Source organism: Pseudogymnoascus verrucosus (assembly GCF_001662655.1).
Source record: "Pseudogymnoascus verrucosus strain UAMH 10579 unplaced genomic scaffold scaffold_41, whole genome shotgun sequence".
Classification (NCBI taxonomy): domain Eukaryota; kingdom Fungi; phylum Ascomycota; class Leotiomycetes; order Thelebolales; family Thelebolaceae; genus Pseudogymnoascus; species Pseudogymnoascus verrucosus.
Window position 1 is genome coordinate 258,178 of NW_017263692.1, and position 15,230 is coordinate 273,407.

General features: G+C 50.0%; 7 protein-coding genes across 7 annotated transcripts; 4 read left to right on the top strand and 3 right to left on the bottom strand.

The window, feature by feature from the left end:
• Positions 1 to 2,199: 2,199 nt before the first annotated feature.
• Positions 2,200 to 3,868, top strand: VE01_07051 (uncharacterized protein). The gene is made up of 2 exons (XM_059463853.1): positions 2,200 to 2,794; positions 2,854 to 3,868. The coding sequence occupies exons 1-2, from the start codon at positions 2,392 to 2,394 to the stop codon at positions 3,270 to 3,272; spliced, it is 822 nt and encodes a 273-aa protein (XP_059319477.1). The 5' UTR covers positions 2,200 to 2,391; the 3' UTR covers positions 3,273 to 3,868.
• On the bottom strand, positions 3,672 to 4,981 carry VE01_07052 (uncharacterized protein). Its single transcript, XM_018276488.2, has one exon. The coding sequence runs from the start codon at positions 4,923 to 4,925 to the stop codon at positions 3,933 to 3,935; it is 993 nt and encodes a 330-aa protein (XP_018127863.1). The 5' UTR covers positions 4,926 to 4,981; the 3' UTR covers positions 3,672 to 3,932.
• Positions 4,982 to 5,032: 51 nt separating this feature from the next.
• Positions 5,033 to 6,255, top strand: VE01_07053 (uncharacterized protein). The gene has a single exon (XM_018276489.2). The coding sequence runs from the start codon at positions 5,146 to 5,148 to the stop codon at positions 6,067 to 6,069; it is 924 nt and encodes a 307-aa protein (XP_018127862.2). The 5' UTR covers positions 5,033 to 5,145; the 3' UTR covers positions 6,070 to 6,255.
• Positions 6,256 to 6,597: 342 nt separating this feature from the next.
• Positions 6,598 to 7,385, bottom strand: VE01_10813 (uncharacterized protein). The gene has a single exon (XM_059464263.1). It carries the CDS (start codon positions 7,274 to 7,276, stop codon positions 6,905 to 6,907), a length of 372 nt encoding a protein of 123 aa, XP_059320246.1. The 5' UTR covers positions 7,277 to 7,385; the 3' UTR covers positions 6,598 to 6,904.
• Positions 6,940 to 10,471, top strand: VE01_07054 (uncharacterized protein). Its single transcript, XM_018276490.2, has 4 exons — positions 6,940 to 7,309; positions 7,516 to 8,388; positions 8,455 to 8,772; positions 8,838 to 10,471. Exons 2-4 carry the CDS (start codon positions 8,039 to 8,041, stop codon positions 9,850 to 9,852), a joined length of 1,683 nt encoding a protein of 560 aa, XP_018127861.1. The 5' UTR covers positions 6,940 to 7,309; positions 7,516 to 8,038; the 3' UTR covers positions 9,853 to 10,471.
• Positions 10,472 to 10,551: 80 nt separating this feature from the next.
• VE01_07055 (uncharacterized protein) lies at positions 10,552 to 12,292 on the bottom strand (the record flags this gene model as incomplete). Its single annotated transcript, XM_018276491.2, has 1 exon — positions 10,552 to 12,292. Exon 1 carries the CDS (start codon positions 11,947 to 11,949, stop codon positions 10,552 to 10,554), a length of 1,398 nt encoding a protein of 465 aa, XP_018127860.1. The 5' UTR covers positions 11,950 to 12,292.
• A 39-nt stretch (positions 12,293 to 12,331) lies between these two features.
• IPL1_2 (spindle assembly checkpoint kinase) lies at positions 12,332 to 14,033 on the top strand. The gene is made up of 4 exons (XM_059463854.1): positions 12,332 to 12,447; positions 12,503 to 12,751; positions 12,806 to 13,788; positions 13,907 to 14,033. The coding sequence occupies exons 3-4, from the start codon at positions 12,964 to 12,966 to the stop codon at positions 13,946 to 13,948; spliced, it is 867 nt and encodes a 288-aa protein (XP_059319475.1). The 5' UTR covers positions 12,332 to 12,447; positions 12,503 to 12,751; positions 12,806 to 12,963; the 3' UTR covers positions 13,949 to 14,033.
• Positions 14,034 to 15,230: the final 1,197 nt, after the last annotated feature.

Genomic DNA, 15,230 nt, shown 5'->3' on the forward strand with positions numbered 1-15,230 from the left:
CGTGTTTGCAATACCTAAGAGTGCAAATATTTGATCTCTAGGATCTGATGCCTTTGACTGTCTCCGATGCGCAGCTAAGAGAATTTCTCTCAAGTCTGGCCTTTCCCCTGCAGCATGGGCTTTCCTTGCCTGTTCATATTCGATAAAGCTTCCCCATAGACCCTCATAGCCATGAGAAGACGTATCATCCAAATCCCAGCAGTTGTACATATCTCTCCACCGCATTTTCAATCTTCCACACTGGATCCAGGGATCTCGAGACGCAATCAGCTCTTGTAGTACCCAGGTCCTTGTGAACCATTCCCGACTCAAGATACCCATCTTAAAGTCCTGCTTTCGAACTATCCACTCAGCGTCATCAGGATAGAGGAAGTTAACTTCGATAGCTTGGTCATGCTCTGATTTGAGAAATAACTTATGTAGCTTTTGAAGAACTCTGATTGATCCTGCTGACCGTTCATTACTCTCGCCAAGATAAATGATTGTGTGGGTTGCGGCATTGTAAACGCGTAACATCTGGCTGACTTGATGTTTTCGCTCATCTATATCATGCTGATTAATGCAGATGGAATCTATCCATAGCGAAAGAACTCGTGTTGTGTCTCGGACACTTCGCAGAACTGACTCTGCATTTTTTGTCACTTGATAGTCCCTATCATTCACCGATATTGATGCCATTTGACTACGAGTACCCCAACAATATGACACAGCAGTAAAATGCTCTATCAGTTCGTTCTCATATTCTTGAAGGCGCTTTTCCTCCAGCACACCATAAATTCTGCTTGTGGGATTCTCAGAAGGTTGTAGATTGAATACTCGAAAGCTGTCTTCATGGTGGAGAGCACTGGGATTCCAGTTTTGCGGGATTGGCTGGACAATAACATCGCCGGTGCGCGTCATTCGATCATATGTGGTTGGCGGTATCCTCGTTTCTGCCATCATAGGAAATACTGGTTTCTTGCTAAAGGATATGCTCGAGTTAGCCCATGAAGAAGTAATACTCAAGTAGTTACCAGAGCGGATGAAGTAAGTTACAAGCACTGGCAAAATATTACGAACCAAAGTTTGACCAGTGAGAGCAAGCAGCAACGTCGTCGTGAGGCAACTCTTAGATTGGCTAGGTCGCAACACAGATCGATACTAATGCGAGAGTATCTGTTGATGTTACTGTAGCCACCGGAGAGCTTTATTTGACTGTCGCATGCGAAGTTATTAGCTAAATGGGGGTGGATGTGGGATCCAGGCTAGCGTTTATTTCGGAGAAGAGCGGGGGACTCAGCCGTTAAAGGTTTCAGTGGGCAGGCTGTTGTCGTCACATGAAAAGAGGATGAGATACACGAGCGGGAATGCCTGGATGCACATGAGAACATTGCGGATGGTTTGAAACCTTATTCTCACTGTCACTTCGGTCCCCAATTTCGTTGCACAGTCTCTCCTAGTATGGCTCACACGTTTTGTTACATTAGTAGTTTAGCCTCGCATAGCCACAGTCCTAATGAGCCACAATCTAGCCGAATGACATGATGACACAAGCGAAATTACATCATAATTATTAAAGGACGTGGGGGTCACTGTACACTAACCGAAAATTGTTAGTTGTATTGAATTAAAGTATTTATCTCATGGCGACTATGCTATGAATTTGCATAGACACCCGCCACAAGGCTAATGACGATCTCCCGCTTTGTAGTGTGGCCCTAGAGCTTAGATAATACCGTTTTATAAGTATTAGAAGTGATAAGGGCTTGATAGTGGAGCTATTATGGAGGAACTCTGTTACTCTATAAATGGAGATTCTCCGCAAATCAGTCGTGAGGGTAACGATGCGAACGTAATTTTCTAGTGGGAGGGGTTTAGGGTGCTCAGGAGTGGCCATAGAACACGGCTTATGCAAATATTTAAGAGATGTCGATGTGTACACAGATTTTGGAATGATTGAAGTCAAAGTACCAATCATTTTTTCCTGCACAGTGGGTTTTCCTCCACGAAGGGAGGGACGTTAAATGGCTAGATCTTTCTATTACATTCAGAAACGGATATAATGTATTACCTGCAACGAAAATTTCCAACCTATAAAAATAATTTGGCCAAAGAAATATATTTATTTTCGGAAACAATATGAGTTATTATATAAATATATATAAATATATTTACAATCCTTCCCTACAATTTCCCATCTTTATTAATAAGCTTATTAATCTCATTTACACGAATTAATATCCATCTGCACACACATCCAAGAGCCACCCTAAACCCGTTAGGCTGACTTCCCAAGATGGTTACACTCTTCATGTAAGATTGTATTCTAAAACGTGACAACAACACCATCTACTCTAACGAATCGTTAGTAACGATCATAAGCCTTAGCTAAATTCCCACTCTACCTTTAACATGACAACTACGCCGGATCCCCGCCAACTTTCTCCGGACCCTCGCCTCTCCTCTCCAGCCACCTACTCACGCGAAGTCGCCATTTCCAGCATCATATCTCTGTACCAGAGCATACCGCACATTGACCCTGCTGACATCCAGTTTCCGCCACACGGCGGATGGCCGGAAATCACCACTGCTTCCCTCGCGGAGCGGGGGCTACACAAGACCGACGAGGTAGTGGAATTATTGCAAAACATACCTTTCATTGCGGGCATCCGTCCGTGGGTAGCGCCTGACTCGTTTGCCCTTGACTACCGTCGCGTTCTAAAGGAGAAGGGGAGAGCAGCTGTGTTCGTATGGGAGTTGGCCGGCTACGATGACAGTGAATCTGTCCCGCCGTGGGTGGTTCAGATTACCACTGGTAAGAGTTAATTGGTCTGCGATGCTGTATTGTTTGTCCCCTTGCTGACGCCGAGACAGGCACCGATCAAATGTTAGCGGCTTACATGCTAGACACCTCGGATGGCACGTTTACAAGGTACATGCAAATAGTCGTGTACCCCGAGCCGACTAGTTTATACAGCACGGACGACCCGCGCTGTTGGCGGAATGTGTGCGACGATCAGACTTGGCCAGTTGAACAGCTGGTACAGGAATGGCAAGCCAAGTATCGCAGCCTAGAGTGGTTAGGTTTACCGGGGAACATGAAATGGCCAAGCGTTCTGGTGTACGACGGCGAACCAAATGGTTGGTTATCTAAAGAGTGTATTAAGATGCAGGAGATTTACCGCGAGCATGGATGGCCTCACAACTACAGGGGCGGCGAGTGCCGCGCGGCCGTTCAGAGTTATTGGGACAACAGGCATAATACAGCGCATGCCCCGCCGCCAACCCTTTAACCACTGAAGCAAATATCTCGGCCGTAGCGTCAGATGCCCTACTAATAAGTATCGGACGGGAGGCTGCGACGACGAGGAAACAGAGGTGGTCCAGGACACTAACAACCACAGCGAGAATGGCGACCAGACGTGTACGGGAGGTATTCAGAGCTACTGCTGCAAGAGGAGCTTCCTTTCGAGAGCTGTGCTGATGAAACCTGCTCCCGTGAGATAGAGGCGCTTGAAAGAGTGGTTCAAGCTATGAGGGAGCAGGCCGAGATTGATGCTACGCCCCTAACGTCGCCATCTGAGGTTTCTGTTGAGTTGGCGACACCTGTTACAGGAAATGATGCCTTGGTTGCACCGACTAGTCAGCCTAAGTCGGGGTCTGGGAGATACTTGGCTCATCCGCGACAGACGGGGGTTTCTTATGTGTAAAAATATAGAGAATGTAAGAGGGTAGTCTCTCTATATAAGAGGGAAATATAACGTTATATGTTATAATTCCCTGTCTATATTTTTTCATCCCTATTAATAAGCCTATTAATCCCATTTATTCATATTACTACCTATTTTCGTACGTAGTTTAAGAGAGCTTCGTGCTCAGCCCAGCATAGTATTTTGTTACATACAATAACCACGTTACTCGACGCTTATTTGTCTAATCGCATGTGAAACACGTTATACTGGATCGTCTCTCATCTTCCTTTGCACCTCGAACACTCCATTTAGTGCCACATCCCGACCCGTATACTGAGCAGGTTTTGGGCTACCATATGCCTCAGCCACTTGCGCAATAATCTTTCCCTCCCAGTCGTCGCCACTCCTTTCTCCTAACGGGTCCGCAAAGCTCATTGGCACGCTGCTATCCCAAACCCCCTGTATCGTGCCTGATAGATTCTTCAAAAAGCTCGCTAGACCGCCTGCGCCCCCACCCATATTGTATGATTTGAAAGGACCTTGCACGGCCCATCTAGGGCCGATACTAGCTTCGACGAGGAGATCTAGATCCTGGGCACTGATAATATCGCGATCGACTAAGTAGCATGCTTCGCGGAGGAGAGCGAATGCAAGTCTATTCCCGACGAAGCCTGCAATCTCCCGTTTGAGGACGATTGGCTGATGGCCGGATGCCATCTCTGTGAAATACTTTTTGGCGAAGTCCACCTCTATTGATTTCGTCATTGGGGAAGGTACAATCTCAATAAGTGGCATGACATGAGGAGGGTTAAATGGATGGACAACCAAAAGTCGAGTCTGGTCATTCATATCCTGGACCTGAAGCGAGGCTGCGATTCCCGAGGTCGAACTCCATAAGTGAGTCTTATCGGAAACTAATTTTTCCACTTGGGGCCAGATAGATCGTTTGAAAGATAGGTTCTCTGGCCCTTGCTCTTGGACGATTGTAGCATTCTGGCACGCTTCCTCCAAGGACGAACAAATCTTCAAGCGGCGTGTGAGGCGAAGTTGAGATAGACTAAGCGCAGCGTCTTCGGAATCAATGTAGCCAGGTAGGACTGAATTGATGTACTCTTCAAGATCAGGCCGCGTATCGTATACAGAGACAATTGCACTTGTGTGTTTAATATGGAGGGCAGCGAAGGATATACCAATAGTTCCGAGACCGATCAAGGCGACATTGTGCTGAGCGTCTGACGACGATGCTGGTGTCATATTGTTCTGCTTTTATGGACAGACCGACAAAAATGAGGTAGACTACAATCAATGAGTGGTAGGTTTGGTATATCTAGACATATTCATCACGACCCCGCACCGCCGGCCGCTAAAATAACCCAATTCAGGGCCCTGGTACCACCCCCTCGGGTCCCGAACCATCGACGTCACAGCCGAATCAACCTACCACGCCTCGGGGTACACCACTCACTTACAGCACATGGCGTCCCGAGTATCACATTGCATCCTCCCAAGTCTTCGCAAGCACTTTCTCGTTTTCTCATCTTTAAGACTCTCTGTTTTCCACAGTACAATATATCCACCCCACCACCGCCGCCACACACAACAAACAATGTCCCCCTCCCCTCCCTCGCTTCAAATCCTCACCCCTACCCCCCCACCATCTACCCCAAAGCCAAAAACCCTCTTCATCCTTGACTCCTCCTTCAACCCCCCCACAGTCGCACACCTGCACCTCGCGCGCTCAGCGCTTTTCTCTCGGGATGAGGAGAGGTACCCGCATCCACGGCGGGTGTTACTGTTATTGGCGACGAAGAACGCCGATAAACCCGATGTCGAAGCAGGGCGGGAGAATAGAGTGACGATGATGCGGGTGTTGGCTGGAGATGTGGTGGGGTACCGGGGCGCGGGGAAAGGGAAGGAAGGAGGGGAAGAAAAAGATAGGGAGGGTGTCGACATAGCCCTCACGCCCCACGCCCTCTTCATCGACAAAGCGCGCGTTATCGCAGAGGAATCGACATATTCCGGCGCGAAGAAAGTTTTCATCCTCGGTTTCGACACGCTCAAACGGCTACTGGAGGTGCGGTACTACGACCCCCCCAGTCTATCGGGGTTGGGGCCACTGTTTCAGGGGGGTGTGAGGGTGCATTTGCGCGCTGGTGGTGAGGAAGAGGAGGGGGAGCAGAGGAGGTGGATTGAGAGTCTTGGGGGAGAGGGGGGAGAGATGGAGAGGAATGGGGGGAGGAGGGAATGGGTGCGGGGGATGGAGGTGGTGGAAGCCCAAGAGGGGGAGGTAAGTTCGAGTGAGGTTAGGAGGAGGGTTAAGGCGGGGGAGGGGGTGGAGGGGTTGGTTACGGAGGGAATAGAGGAGGTTATTGAGAGGAAAGGGTTGTATAGGGCGTAGAAGAGGAGGTTGAGATATGAGGGTTGTATAAAGAAGGTTTATAGGAGGAGAGAGGGGAAGGAGTAAGAGAGAGTTACGAGAGAGGAGTACATGAGAAGGGAGGGAGTTACTGTATATAAGAGGAAGGAGCCCGTAGACGAGCGACTGATATATGAGAAGGGCCTGGCAGATAATCAATAGTGAGGCACCCTGCCATTGAAGTTACCCATCATCGAGTGTCCCTCCTGTATGTACAGCATGCCAAATGATGAAATCGTGATGCGCCGTATCGCCGTCGCCGTGCCCGTAAGAAAATAGTCCATAGTACTATGCTCTGTGATGTATACCCGGACATTATGTTGTATATTATATCATCTTGCATTGGCACGGAATTGGTGACAGAAGTGATAAAAAGTCTGGATGAAGAAGGGACAAATAGTCGAATACGATGAGCAGATAGACAGGGCCGAAAAGCGTCTCGCAGTTTCGGAGGTTATATGGATTTTTCACTACCGTGTGCGCAATACAGGATCCATATGGTCGGTCGTCAATGGTCAAAGTCCTTTATATTATGTTATGCCCATCTTGCTGACATATCCACTCAATCTCGTTTACAAGCAGACAGAATAAAGCCAATCCAACCGGAACTCCTATACGGACCCATACTATACTCGGATACGCCAGTTAAGTCCGTAGTGCGCCTAGCCATCACCCGTACCCGCACCATAACACTAACATAACCCACAGAAACACCCACGCCCATACAGGAACCTTAGATGGCCCACGGCGGAAGGCGGCGGACGAACATGTCTCGCCAATTTCGCGCCCACAAGCCCACAACATCCCAGCCGCTGAGTCACTCGCCGTGGGCGGCTAAACCCTGTTCGTCGTCTCCCATTTTGCGGGAGCGCTCTTCGCTTCTCTCGCCGTCGCAGGGCTTCGAGCGCCTTCCCCCGTCGGCGGCGGAGGACGGTGCGAGGCTCCAATGCCCATAGTAAATTATCGAAGGGTCGGTGGTGACGGTCCTGTCGCAGCCTCCGCATCCACAGACCTGTGCCGATCTAGATGCGGAGAGAGGGATGAAGACTCCTGCCTTATACGTTCCTTTCGGTGAGGGAGAGCACGACAACGCTGTGCGGCGGCCTGAAACTCGACGCTCGGTGGGTGGTGATAACGGATTGGATTGATTGTACTGAATGTACTCTACATGTTGTACTCCCCGATGCATGCTTTTGATGCAAGGAGTCAAGAGTTTTACTTTGTGAGTTATACGGTGAGTAACAAGTTCATGGGTTTATGGAGTTATGGTGTTATGATGGCTTTACCATAGATCTCCATATGGGTCTAAGATTCGGAGATAGGAGTGGATGCTCAGGGCTGACACAACCACACCATACTTAGTCACAATTCCCTTCTCTCTGTCTCCATCGCGACGACATAACGCGCTAAGTTAAAATAAAAATACAGGCAGTACCGCATTGATAGTACTTGCATTACAGTAATATTCTCACCTATACGACATGTACCTCCAATGCGGAATTCCTGTACAGTTGTACAAATAATGAGCGAGCATGAGTGATGGTGACTAGTAGTGGATCATAGTGGGGCCGTCGTCCCTCTCCTTCCTCTCTTTTCAACACCATAACGGATCCGCTGAAAGTGGTTCTTACATCCAACAAACTCTATTTTCAAATTGTACTTCTAGTGGCAGGACGAGTACCGATGTACTCTATTCCATAGCTGAATATGATGGATGGCAGGTCTATCTATATATATGTAGGTCCTCTCTCCTTTGTCATATTCTTCTCTTTCTTCAATATAATTCTCACATTCGAGCTTCGACCTCTCCTCCACCTCCTCTCCTTCCCTCCCCTTTCTTCACAGCCCCCACTTTACCTGCCTCACTCTCTATTACTTTTCATTATCACATCATACAACAAAACACAACACCGCACAACCTGGCAAAGCTTCCACTCCACCAACACCCTCGATGACCGAGCACATACCCTCCTCGGCGACCTCCATGGTCGACGAAGAGAAAATGGAGAAGAAGCTCGCCGAATCCACCACCGACCGTCCAACAAGCGGCAGCGAGGCATCCCTCAAGGATGGCCTCTCCGCCGACAATGCAGTCCCCGAGACCGTCTACCCAACCGGTTTCCGCATGGCCGCCATCGTCGTCGCTCTCGCCCTAGGAATCTTCCTCGTTGCCCTCGACATGACCATCGTGGCGACCGCCATCCCCAAAATCACCGACACAAAAGGCTTTGAGGGGCTTGATCTGATCGCCTGGTACAGCTCTGGCTTCTTCCTGACGCTTGGTTCCTTCCAATCTACATGGTATGTCCTCCCTCCCGCCTCCTCTTCCCACCCCTGGCTCTCTAAACAATAACTAACATACTCCAGGGGCAAAATCTACAAATACTTCCCCTTAAAAATCTCTTTCCTAATCTCCATCGCCGTCTTCGAGCTCGGTTCCCTAATCTGCGGCGTCGCGCCCAACAGCACCGCCCTGATCGTCGGCCGCGCCATCGCCGGTGCAGGAGGTGCCGGTATCGCCTCGGGAGGTTACACCATCATCGCCTTCTCCGCCTCTCCTAAGATGGCGCCTGCATTTACTGGACTCCTGGGTGCTAGTTACGGAGTCGCTAGTGTGATTGGTCCGCTCCTTGGTGGTGTCTTCGCTGATCATGCGACGTGGAGGTGGTGTTTTTATATTAACCTGTAAGTCGCCCCCCCCCCCCCCAAAAACACCCCTCTGCCAGTTCACGACACTAACCCCAACCCAGACCCATCGGAGGCGTAGCAGCAATAATCATCTTCCTCTTCTTCCAGACTCCCCCCGCCGCGATCCCCGCCGCGGCCCCTCTCCGCGAAAAGCTCCTCCAAATGGACCCCCTCGGCAACCTCATCGTCCTCATCGGCGTCGTCTGCTACATCCTCGCCCTGCAATGGGGCGGCGTCACCAAATCTTGGTCTTCTGGCCCTGTCATCGGGACGCTCGTCGCTTTCGGGCTATGCATCTTCCTCTTTATTGCCGTGGAATACTACCTGGGCGAGCGCGGGATGGTCGTCGGTCGTCTGCTGAAGAAACGCACAATGTGGGTCCCAATGTTGTACTCCCCGTTCCTGGGGGGTGCGTTCTTCGTCCTGCTCTACTACCTCCCTATCTACTTCCAAGTTGTCGGCGGAGTTTCGCCGTCGGAATCTGGGATCAGGAATCTGGCGATGATTATTGCTACTTCCATTGCTACGATCGCTTCGGGGGCGCTGATTAGTATGTTCGGACACTACGTGTACATCCTCATCGCCGGCGGCGCATTCACCGCCATCGGCGCAGGCCTAATCTACACCCTTGGCCTCGACTCCCCCGCCTCCCAATGGATAGGGTACCAAGTCCTCGCCGGTCTCGGTGTAGGTTTATCAATCCAATGCGCCATCATCGTCGCGCAAAGCACCTCCGCGCCCGCCGACGTCTCCTCCGCCACCGCAATGGTGCTCTTCACCCAAACCATCGGGGGCGCATTTTTCGTCTCCGCCGGCCAAACAGCATTCACCAACATCCTCCTCAAGCGGGTTCAGATCTACGTTCCGGGAATTGATCCCCAGAGAATCCTGGCTGTTGGAGCTGGGCAGATTAGAGAGGCGTTTGAGGCGGATGTGGTGGAGGGCGTTATTAGGGCGTATTTGGATGGCCTCAGGGGGGCGTTTGCGATTGCGGTTGCGTGTGCGGCGATTGCGACGTTGGTTGGGGCGGGGGGGAAGTGGGTTAAGCTTGCGGGGATGGCGGGGGGGGCTATGTGAGCTCGTGTCTGCTTGATCGGTTGCAAAACGGGGAAGAGTTGTTTGATAGAGAGAGAGTGGAGGGGGTAATGGTATAGACCGACTTGTGGTGCAAAGATTGGACCACAACTAGATATGGGTGGATTCTTCTCTGGCGTTTTTTTGGGGCGGGCATTATTGGGTATCCTATACTCACTTAGCATTGGCGAGGCGTTCTCTTACGGATGGGTAATAGATTGATAAATAGACGGATGGGACAGGACAGGAAGGGACGGATATACAGGCTCGACCAACTCAGCAGCTGCATATTCAAAAAGACATATCTTGTATACCAGTGCTTTCTTATTAGCTTTCTGGGTTAATACTACACTACTCTATACTTGGCTGTTTCGTCCACTTCTGTATGATATATATCTCCGGTGGGGCTTTTCTGCCATGTTCTGTATAACGTAGGCTGGTCCCGATATCAAAAGTGGTCGAATACTCGTACTGGTTTTCGAGTACAGATGTCGCTGTCATGCGCTCAGCTCTCGGGGTATCTCCATATCTCGCGCCTGTCGGGTAGCTGGGGTATCTCCATATCTCCGCATCGCCTCCTGTGACGCCAGCACCATGCTGAAGCGTCCATCACCTCATCAACACCCCAACCATTAATACTTGATCCTCGCAGAATCTCTCGATCCTTATTAATAACCCATCATCATCCACAACCCCCCCCTTTCACCCCCCAACCCTCCCCCCCTTCACAACCCCTCCACTCACCCCCCCCTCCCCCGTCATCCATCCTGGCATCTTCTCTCCCTCCACAACCCCTCGTTCCACCAACCCCCTAACCCCCTTAAACACATCACTCCCCCTGAACACAACCCTAACACTCGGGCACCATCCCCCTTCTTTCTCCCCAGGGAACGGGTCTTCAATCCTCACATCCACCAATTCAAGCGGGGCACTGGGCACATCCCCGAACCGCGCCTGGGCAATGAGACGCCGGCGTTTCGCTGTTTCCGCACCAGGATCAAGGGGGCGCTTCATTCCCTTCCCTCTCCCTTCGGGCACCTCGTGTAGCAGATCCACCTCCTCCCCTTCCTCCTCTTTCCCGTCCTTCTCCCCTCCTCCGACGAGTTTACCCACTTCCCCAGCAACATTCCTATTCGTCCCCCCCACAACCTCGCGAAGCACAGGCGCCACAGATTCCAACGGCGTATCCCCCGCTTTCCTCCCACTAAGCGCATACCCCCCCCATCCACCCTGCGCCTTCCCCGTCCTTCCCCCGCCACGAAGCGCGATCATCGCTTCGAGACTGCGGGCGGAGAGGTTGGTGGATGCTAACGTGTAGCGTGCTCGCGGCCGCGAGAGGGCGGTGGGGAGACATGCTATGAGTGTCCTCCTAAGATCGCGGGCCGTGTTTTCATTTGCCGTGGTGGCTGTGCCAGTAGTCGGGGGTGATGATGCGGCGGAGAGGAAGATATGCGGACTTGCGTCTGGGAAGGCGACGTAGACTACCTTTGCGCCTGAGAGGGAGGGGGTCGTGGCATATGGTGTGTCGAGGAGCATGACTCTTAATAGTAGGAGTGGGAGTCCGGGGGGTCGGTCGAGGTTATAATGCGCTTTGATATCTGGCGGGAGGGCGCGCTGTAGTGCTTTGAGGAAGGTGGGTGGGTGGAAGCGCGGGATTGGAGGCGCGGAGGGGTGGGAGGGTGTGAGTGCATAGGCGGACCATTTCTGCGATGTTGGGTGCGTTTGTAGGATCAGCGTGTCGGCCATGGCGAGTTGGTAGAGTGTGAGGCCATGACGATAGTCTCCTGTTAAGAGGCGATCGAGTAAGGCGGTGCGAGTGCCGCGCGTGGATTGGAGGTCGGTATAGAATTCGCGCAAATCCTCCAAGCTGGAATGAGGAGGGTAGAAGTCCCCAGCGTGTAGGTCATCGGAGGAGTCATCGGCGGAGGCGAGGTAGGGCGCGCTAAGGGGCTGGTTGCGGTCGTCAAGCCAGTCGAGGGTTAGGGAGATGAGGGCGGGGCGGGAGAGTTTGGAGAGGATGCGGGGGATGGCGGGGTCGGTGGAGGGGATGAGGAGGGAGGGGGAGAGGGCGGCGGAGGTGGGGACGGAGAGGGGTGGCATTGTCGGCTTTGGGTGTGGAGTTTGTGTGGTTATTGTGGTGGCATTGGCGGGTTGTGATTGCCCCTCGGTGGTGGTGTTGATGTTGTGTTTCTCTGGGGAATTGGTTGATGGGTTTTGCTCCTGAGAGCTGGTTGTTGAATAATTCGCTTGTCACGAGTATGAGAACAGCGTGTTCTAGGTGGTGGTGCCGTGGCTCACCCGTGGATCACCTCGTTGGCATATTGTCGCGGTTTGTTTACGTCGTCGACAATTTCAAGCTCGGGCAGTTATCATGATCGCGTCAGGGTGCATATTTATTTTATCCTAGTATGTAAGGCATACTCACTGATTGTTGGTGGATCCATATCACGTGGGTAATTATGGCCAAGCCTGTCAGGCATCCAAATAGTAGTCCGTGATTGGTGACATGGTCTAGACTTCTCGTTGACGTTTGTGCCACGATAACCAATGAACGACACTGCGCAATATCACCCAAGGCGCTCTGTATGCCCAAACCCAGTGAGATATTCCGTGAGATGACATGGAGGAATTTAGTGCCTGATGTAGATCTAAGACATGTATTTATCACGTGTTAGGAGTTTTCATAGTTACCTTGTCAACAAACAGCTCAATAACCACTATACACAACTTCCGCCAACACCCACCTAACTAGGCCATTTATTGCCTTGCGACAATATTTAATTAGAAAATCTTGTACCTCTCAAAATGGCAACTCGCACCCTGGAGGCTAGCTTCAAGGGTATGTCTGTCAAAGATCAGCATGACTCTAGTGATGAAAAGACGGTGTATCCTCAAGACTAAAGTTTGTACCAAAGCTCACTCTATAATATAAACAAACATATTCTAATATAGTTAGGTTGCAGCCTCCTTAAACTCCCAATTATCGAGGAACTCAGCTAGCGATCAGAACGGGTCTAGTTATGGAAAGAAATCATATTCCAAGTCCATAGTTTGTTTACCAACTTTCTCTATGGAGACATACTCTATTATGATTAGACCGTGACTTCTGCGGCCATGCGATTGTCGAAAGCATCACTTACTAATCACTCGAACCTTCGCAAGGTTGCCTTAGAGAATCAAAGCACTATGTCAAAGACTACGGCAGTCCCTTCGCAAGTCGTGCAACTGTCAAGCTCGAGCGAGTCGGTTGTGTCCGAACCACCACCGCAAGAAGCCGCTGCCGAATCATCAGAAGGGTCACAAAAATCACGGCCCTCCACAATGCAAAAACAGCCTAATGCCCCGAAACAATTCCATCTCGGCATGTTCGAAATTGGCCGCCCTTTAGGAAAAGGGAAATTCGGACACGTGTATTTAGTGAGGGAACGGAGCAGTGGATTCATCTGTGCTCTCAAGGTTATGCATAAAGATGAAATCAAATCAAACGGTGTTGAGAAGCAGGTCCAAAGAGAAGTTGAAATCCAGTGTAATCTTCGGCATCCAAATATCCTTCAGCTTTACGGCCATATCCACGACAGCAAGCGAATATTCTTGATTTTAGAACTTGCTAAAAAGGGAGAGTTGTATAAGCATCTTCGTCGCGAGCGCCGGTTCCCAGAATGGCAGGCTGCGGCGTACATTGCCCAGATGGCCTCGGCGCTAAAGTTCTTACACAGGAAGCATGTAATACATCGAGACATCAAGCCGGAAAACATCCTGGTCGGTGTCCATGGTGAGCTTAAGATTGCTGATTTTGGATGGAGTGTGCATGCGCCTTCTAACCGACGTAAAACAATGTGTGGAACTATGGACTACCTTGCGCCAGAGATAGTCAACCATTACACCTACAATACAGCCGTCGACTTATGGAGTTTGGGGGTCTTAATGTATGAACTTTTGGTAGGGGAAGCGCCATTTGAGGATACGCCAGTCCTCACATACAAAAGAATAGTTCGTTGTGAAATGACAGTGCCGAGTTTTGTGTCTCCGGAAGCTAAAGATCTAATTAATAATGTAGGTCAATATTCTATGCGATCAGCGTTCAACGTTAATATTATAGCTTCTGGTTGTCAACCCAGAGAAGCGTATGCCACTTGAGGACGTTCAAAAGCACCCGTGGATCATCAAGCACTGCAAGAAGGGAGAATTCGATAATGTAAAGGAGTTGAGATTAAGCAAACAACAACGCAAGTCGGTGCTTGATAGCGCGAAATGAATACGCTACTTCACAGGGTGCTGAACGGACCGCAGGATATGAAGCCTTTCACAAGTAGCACCATGAGGAAGGCGGATGGCACCCATGCATCATATAGAAGTGCTGGCAGTTTGTAAAATATCATCCTTCGCCTTATACAGCATGGTGAACAATAAGAGCTGAGTATGCATGACTTAGGCCATACAAATATAAATCGCACTAAAATAGATAGCAATTAATCCAACGCCGTTTAATATTCACGGGGACGTTAACTTGATACTCACGGTCAGCTCTAAAATCCATGCTATAAAAGCCATATCTAGCCGGTCTAGGAATATAGATTTTTATTAATTTATACTTCAATTTTTCAATTATCAAACAGTTTGTAGTATTCTCAGATTTCAAGCGTTATTAAGTGGCCAACCTATTTATATTGAAAGAACGACTAAATGAGACAATAACGTGCTAAATGAGTGTACCCCAACTACTTAACTCGACAAAAGAAAAAGAAGAAAAACAGAACCGACCCCAAGATTCTGTCTATGATTGCTTCCTTATATAGCCGTCACATGGCCTCTATGCCTGTTGTGGTCGTCATCATCATCATAGCCACAGACGCAAGCAAGCTGCATCTTCTTAGCGAAGAAGATTCCCAAAGGACTCTATGAAATCACTATATTAAGGATCGACAATTGGGCTCAACTTCTTGTCTGCATCCTTTAGGAAATTGAACTCATATGGATGGAAAGTGCCAGCAGTAGCATGGGATGGTAGGCCGTCGTAGTCAGAGGAGGAGTAGGTCGGTGAGCGCCATCACGGGAAACCCCCTTTTTCGATCGATCGATCAATCTGTCCTGTTGTGTTAAACTGAAAAATATGATCCGTGCTCTGTAAGCATAGACGGCAAATAGCCTACGGTAAAGTATCGGAAAGGGCGCTCTATGATCTCACCACGGCCACAAATGTAACCGCATCATACCCCAAAGAGGAAACGAGGCAATGCACGCACGGCCTCGGATGTACTTTAGTGGGATGCTTAACAATCACGATCACTCAACATGGGATGTCACGTGACGGGTTAACCCCACGAAAAAAAGAAAAGAAAGGGCAAGACAGTAAGACAGTCGAATCAAGGGAGGGAGAGAAG

Coding starts and splice junctions, on each gene's coding strand:
- VE01_07051 (XM_059463853.1), top strand. CDS start 2,392: ATGACAACTACGCCGGATCCCCGCCAACTTTCTCCGGACCCTCGCCTC. Junction 2,795..2,853: donor GGTGGTTCAGATTACCACTG/GTAAGAGTTAAT, acceptor ACGCCGAGACAG/GCACCGATCAAATGTTAGCG.
- VE01_07052 (XM_018276488.2), bottom strand. CDS start 4,925: ATGACACCAGCATCGTCGTCAGACGCTCAGCACAATGTCGCCTTGATC.
- VE01_07053 (XM_018276489.2), top strand. CDS start 5,146: ATGGCGTCCCGAGTATCACATTGCATCCTCCCAAGTCTTCGCAAGCAC.
- VE01_10813 (XM_059464263.1), bottom strand. CDS start 7,276: ATGCATCGGGGAGTACAACATGTAGAGTACATTCAGTACAATCAATCC.
- VE01_07054 (XM_018276490.2), top strand. CDS start 8,039: ATGACCGAGCACATACCCTCCTCGGCGACCTCCATGGTCGACGAAGAG. Junction 8,389..8,454: donor GGTTCCTTCCAATCTACATG/GTATGTCCTCCC, acceptor AACATACTCCAG/GGGCAAAATCTACAAATACT. Junction 8,773..8,837: donor TGGTGTTTTTATATTAACCT/GTAAGTCGCCCC, acceptor ACCCCAACCCAG/ACCCATCGGAGGCGTAGCAG.
- IPL1_2 (XM_059463854.1), top strand. CDS start 12,964: ATGCGATTGTCGAAAGCATCACTTACTAATCACTCGAACCTTCGCAAG. Junction 13,789..13,906: donor TCTTAATGTATGAACTTTTG/GTAGGGGAAGCG, acceptor TTAATAATGTAG/GTCAATATTCTATGCGATCA.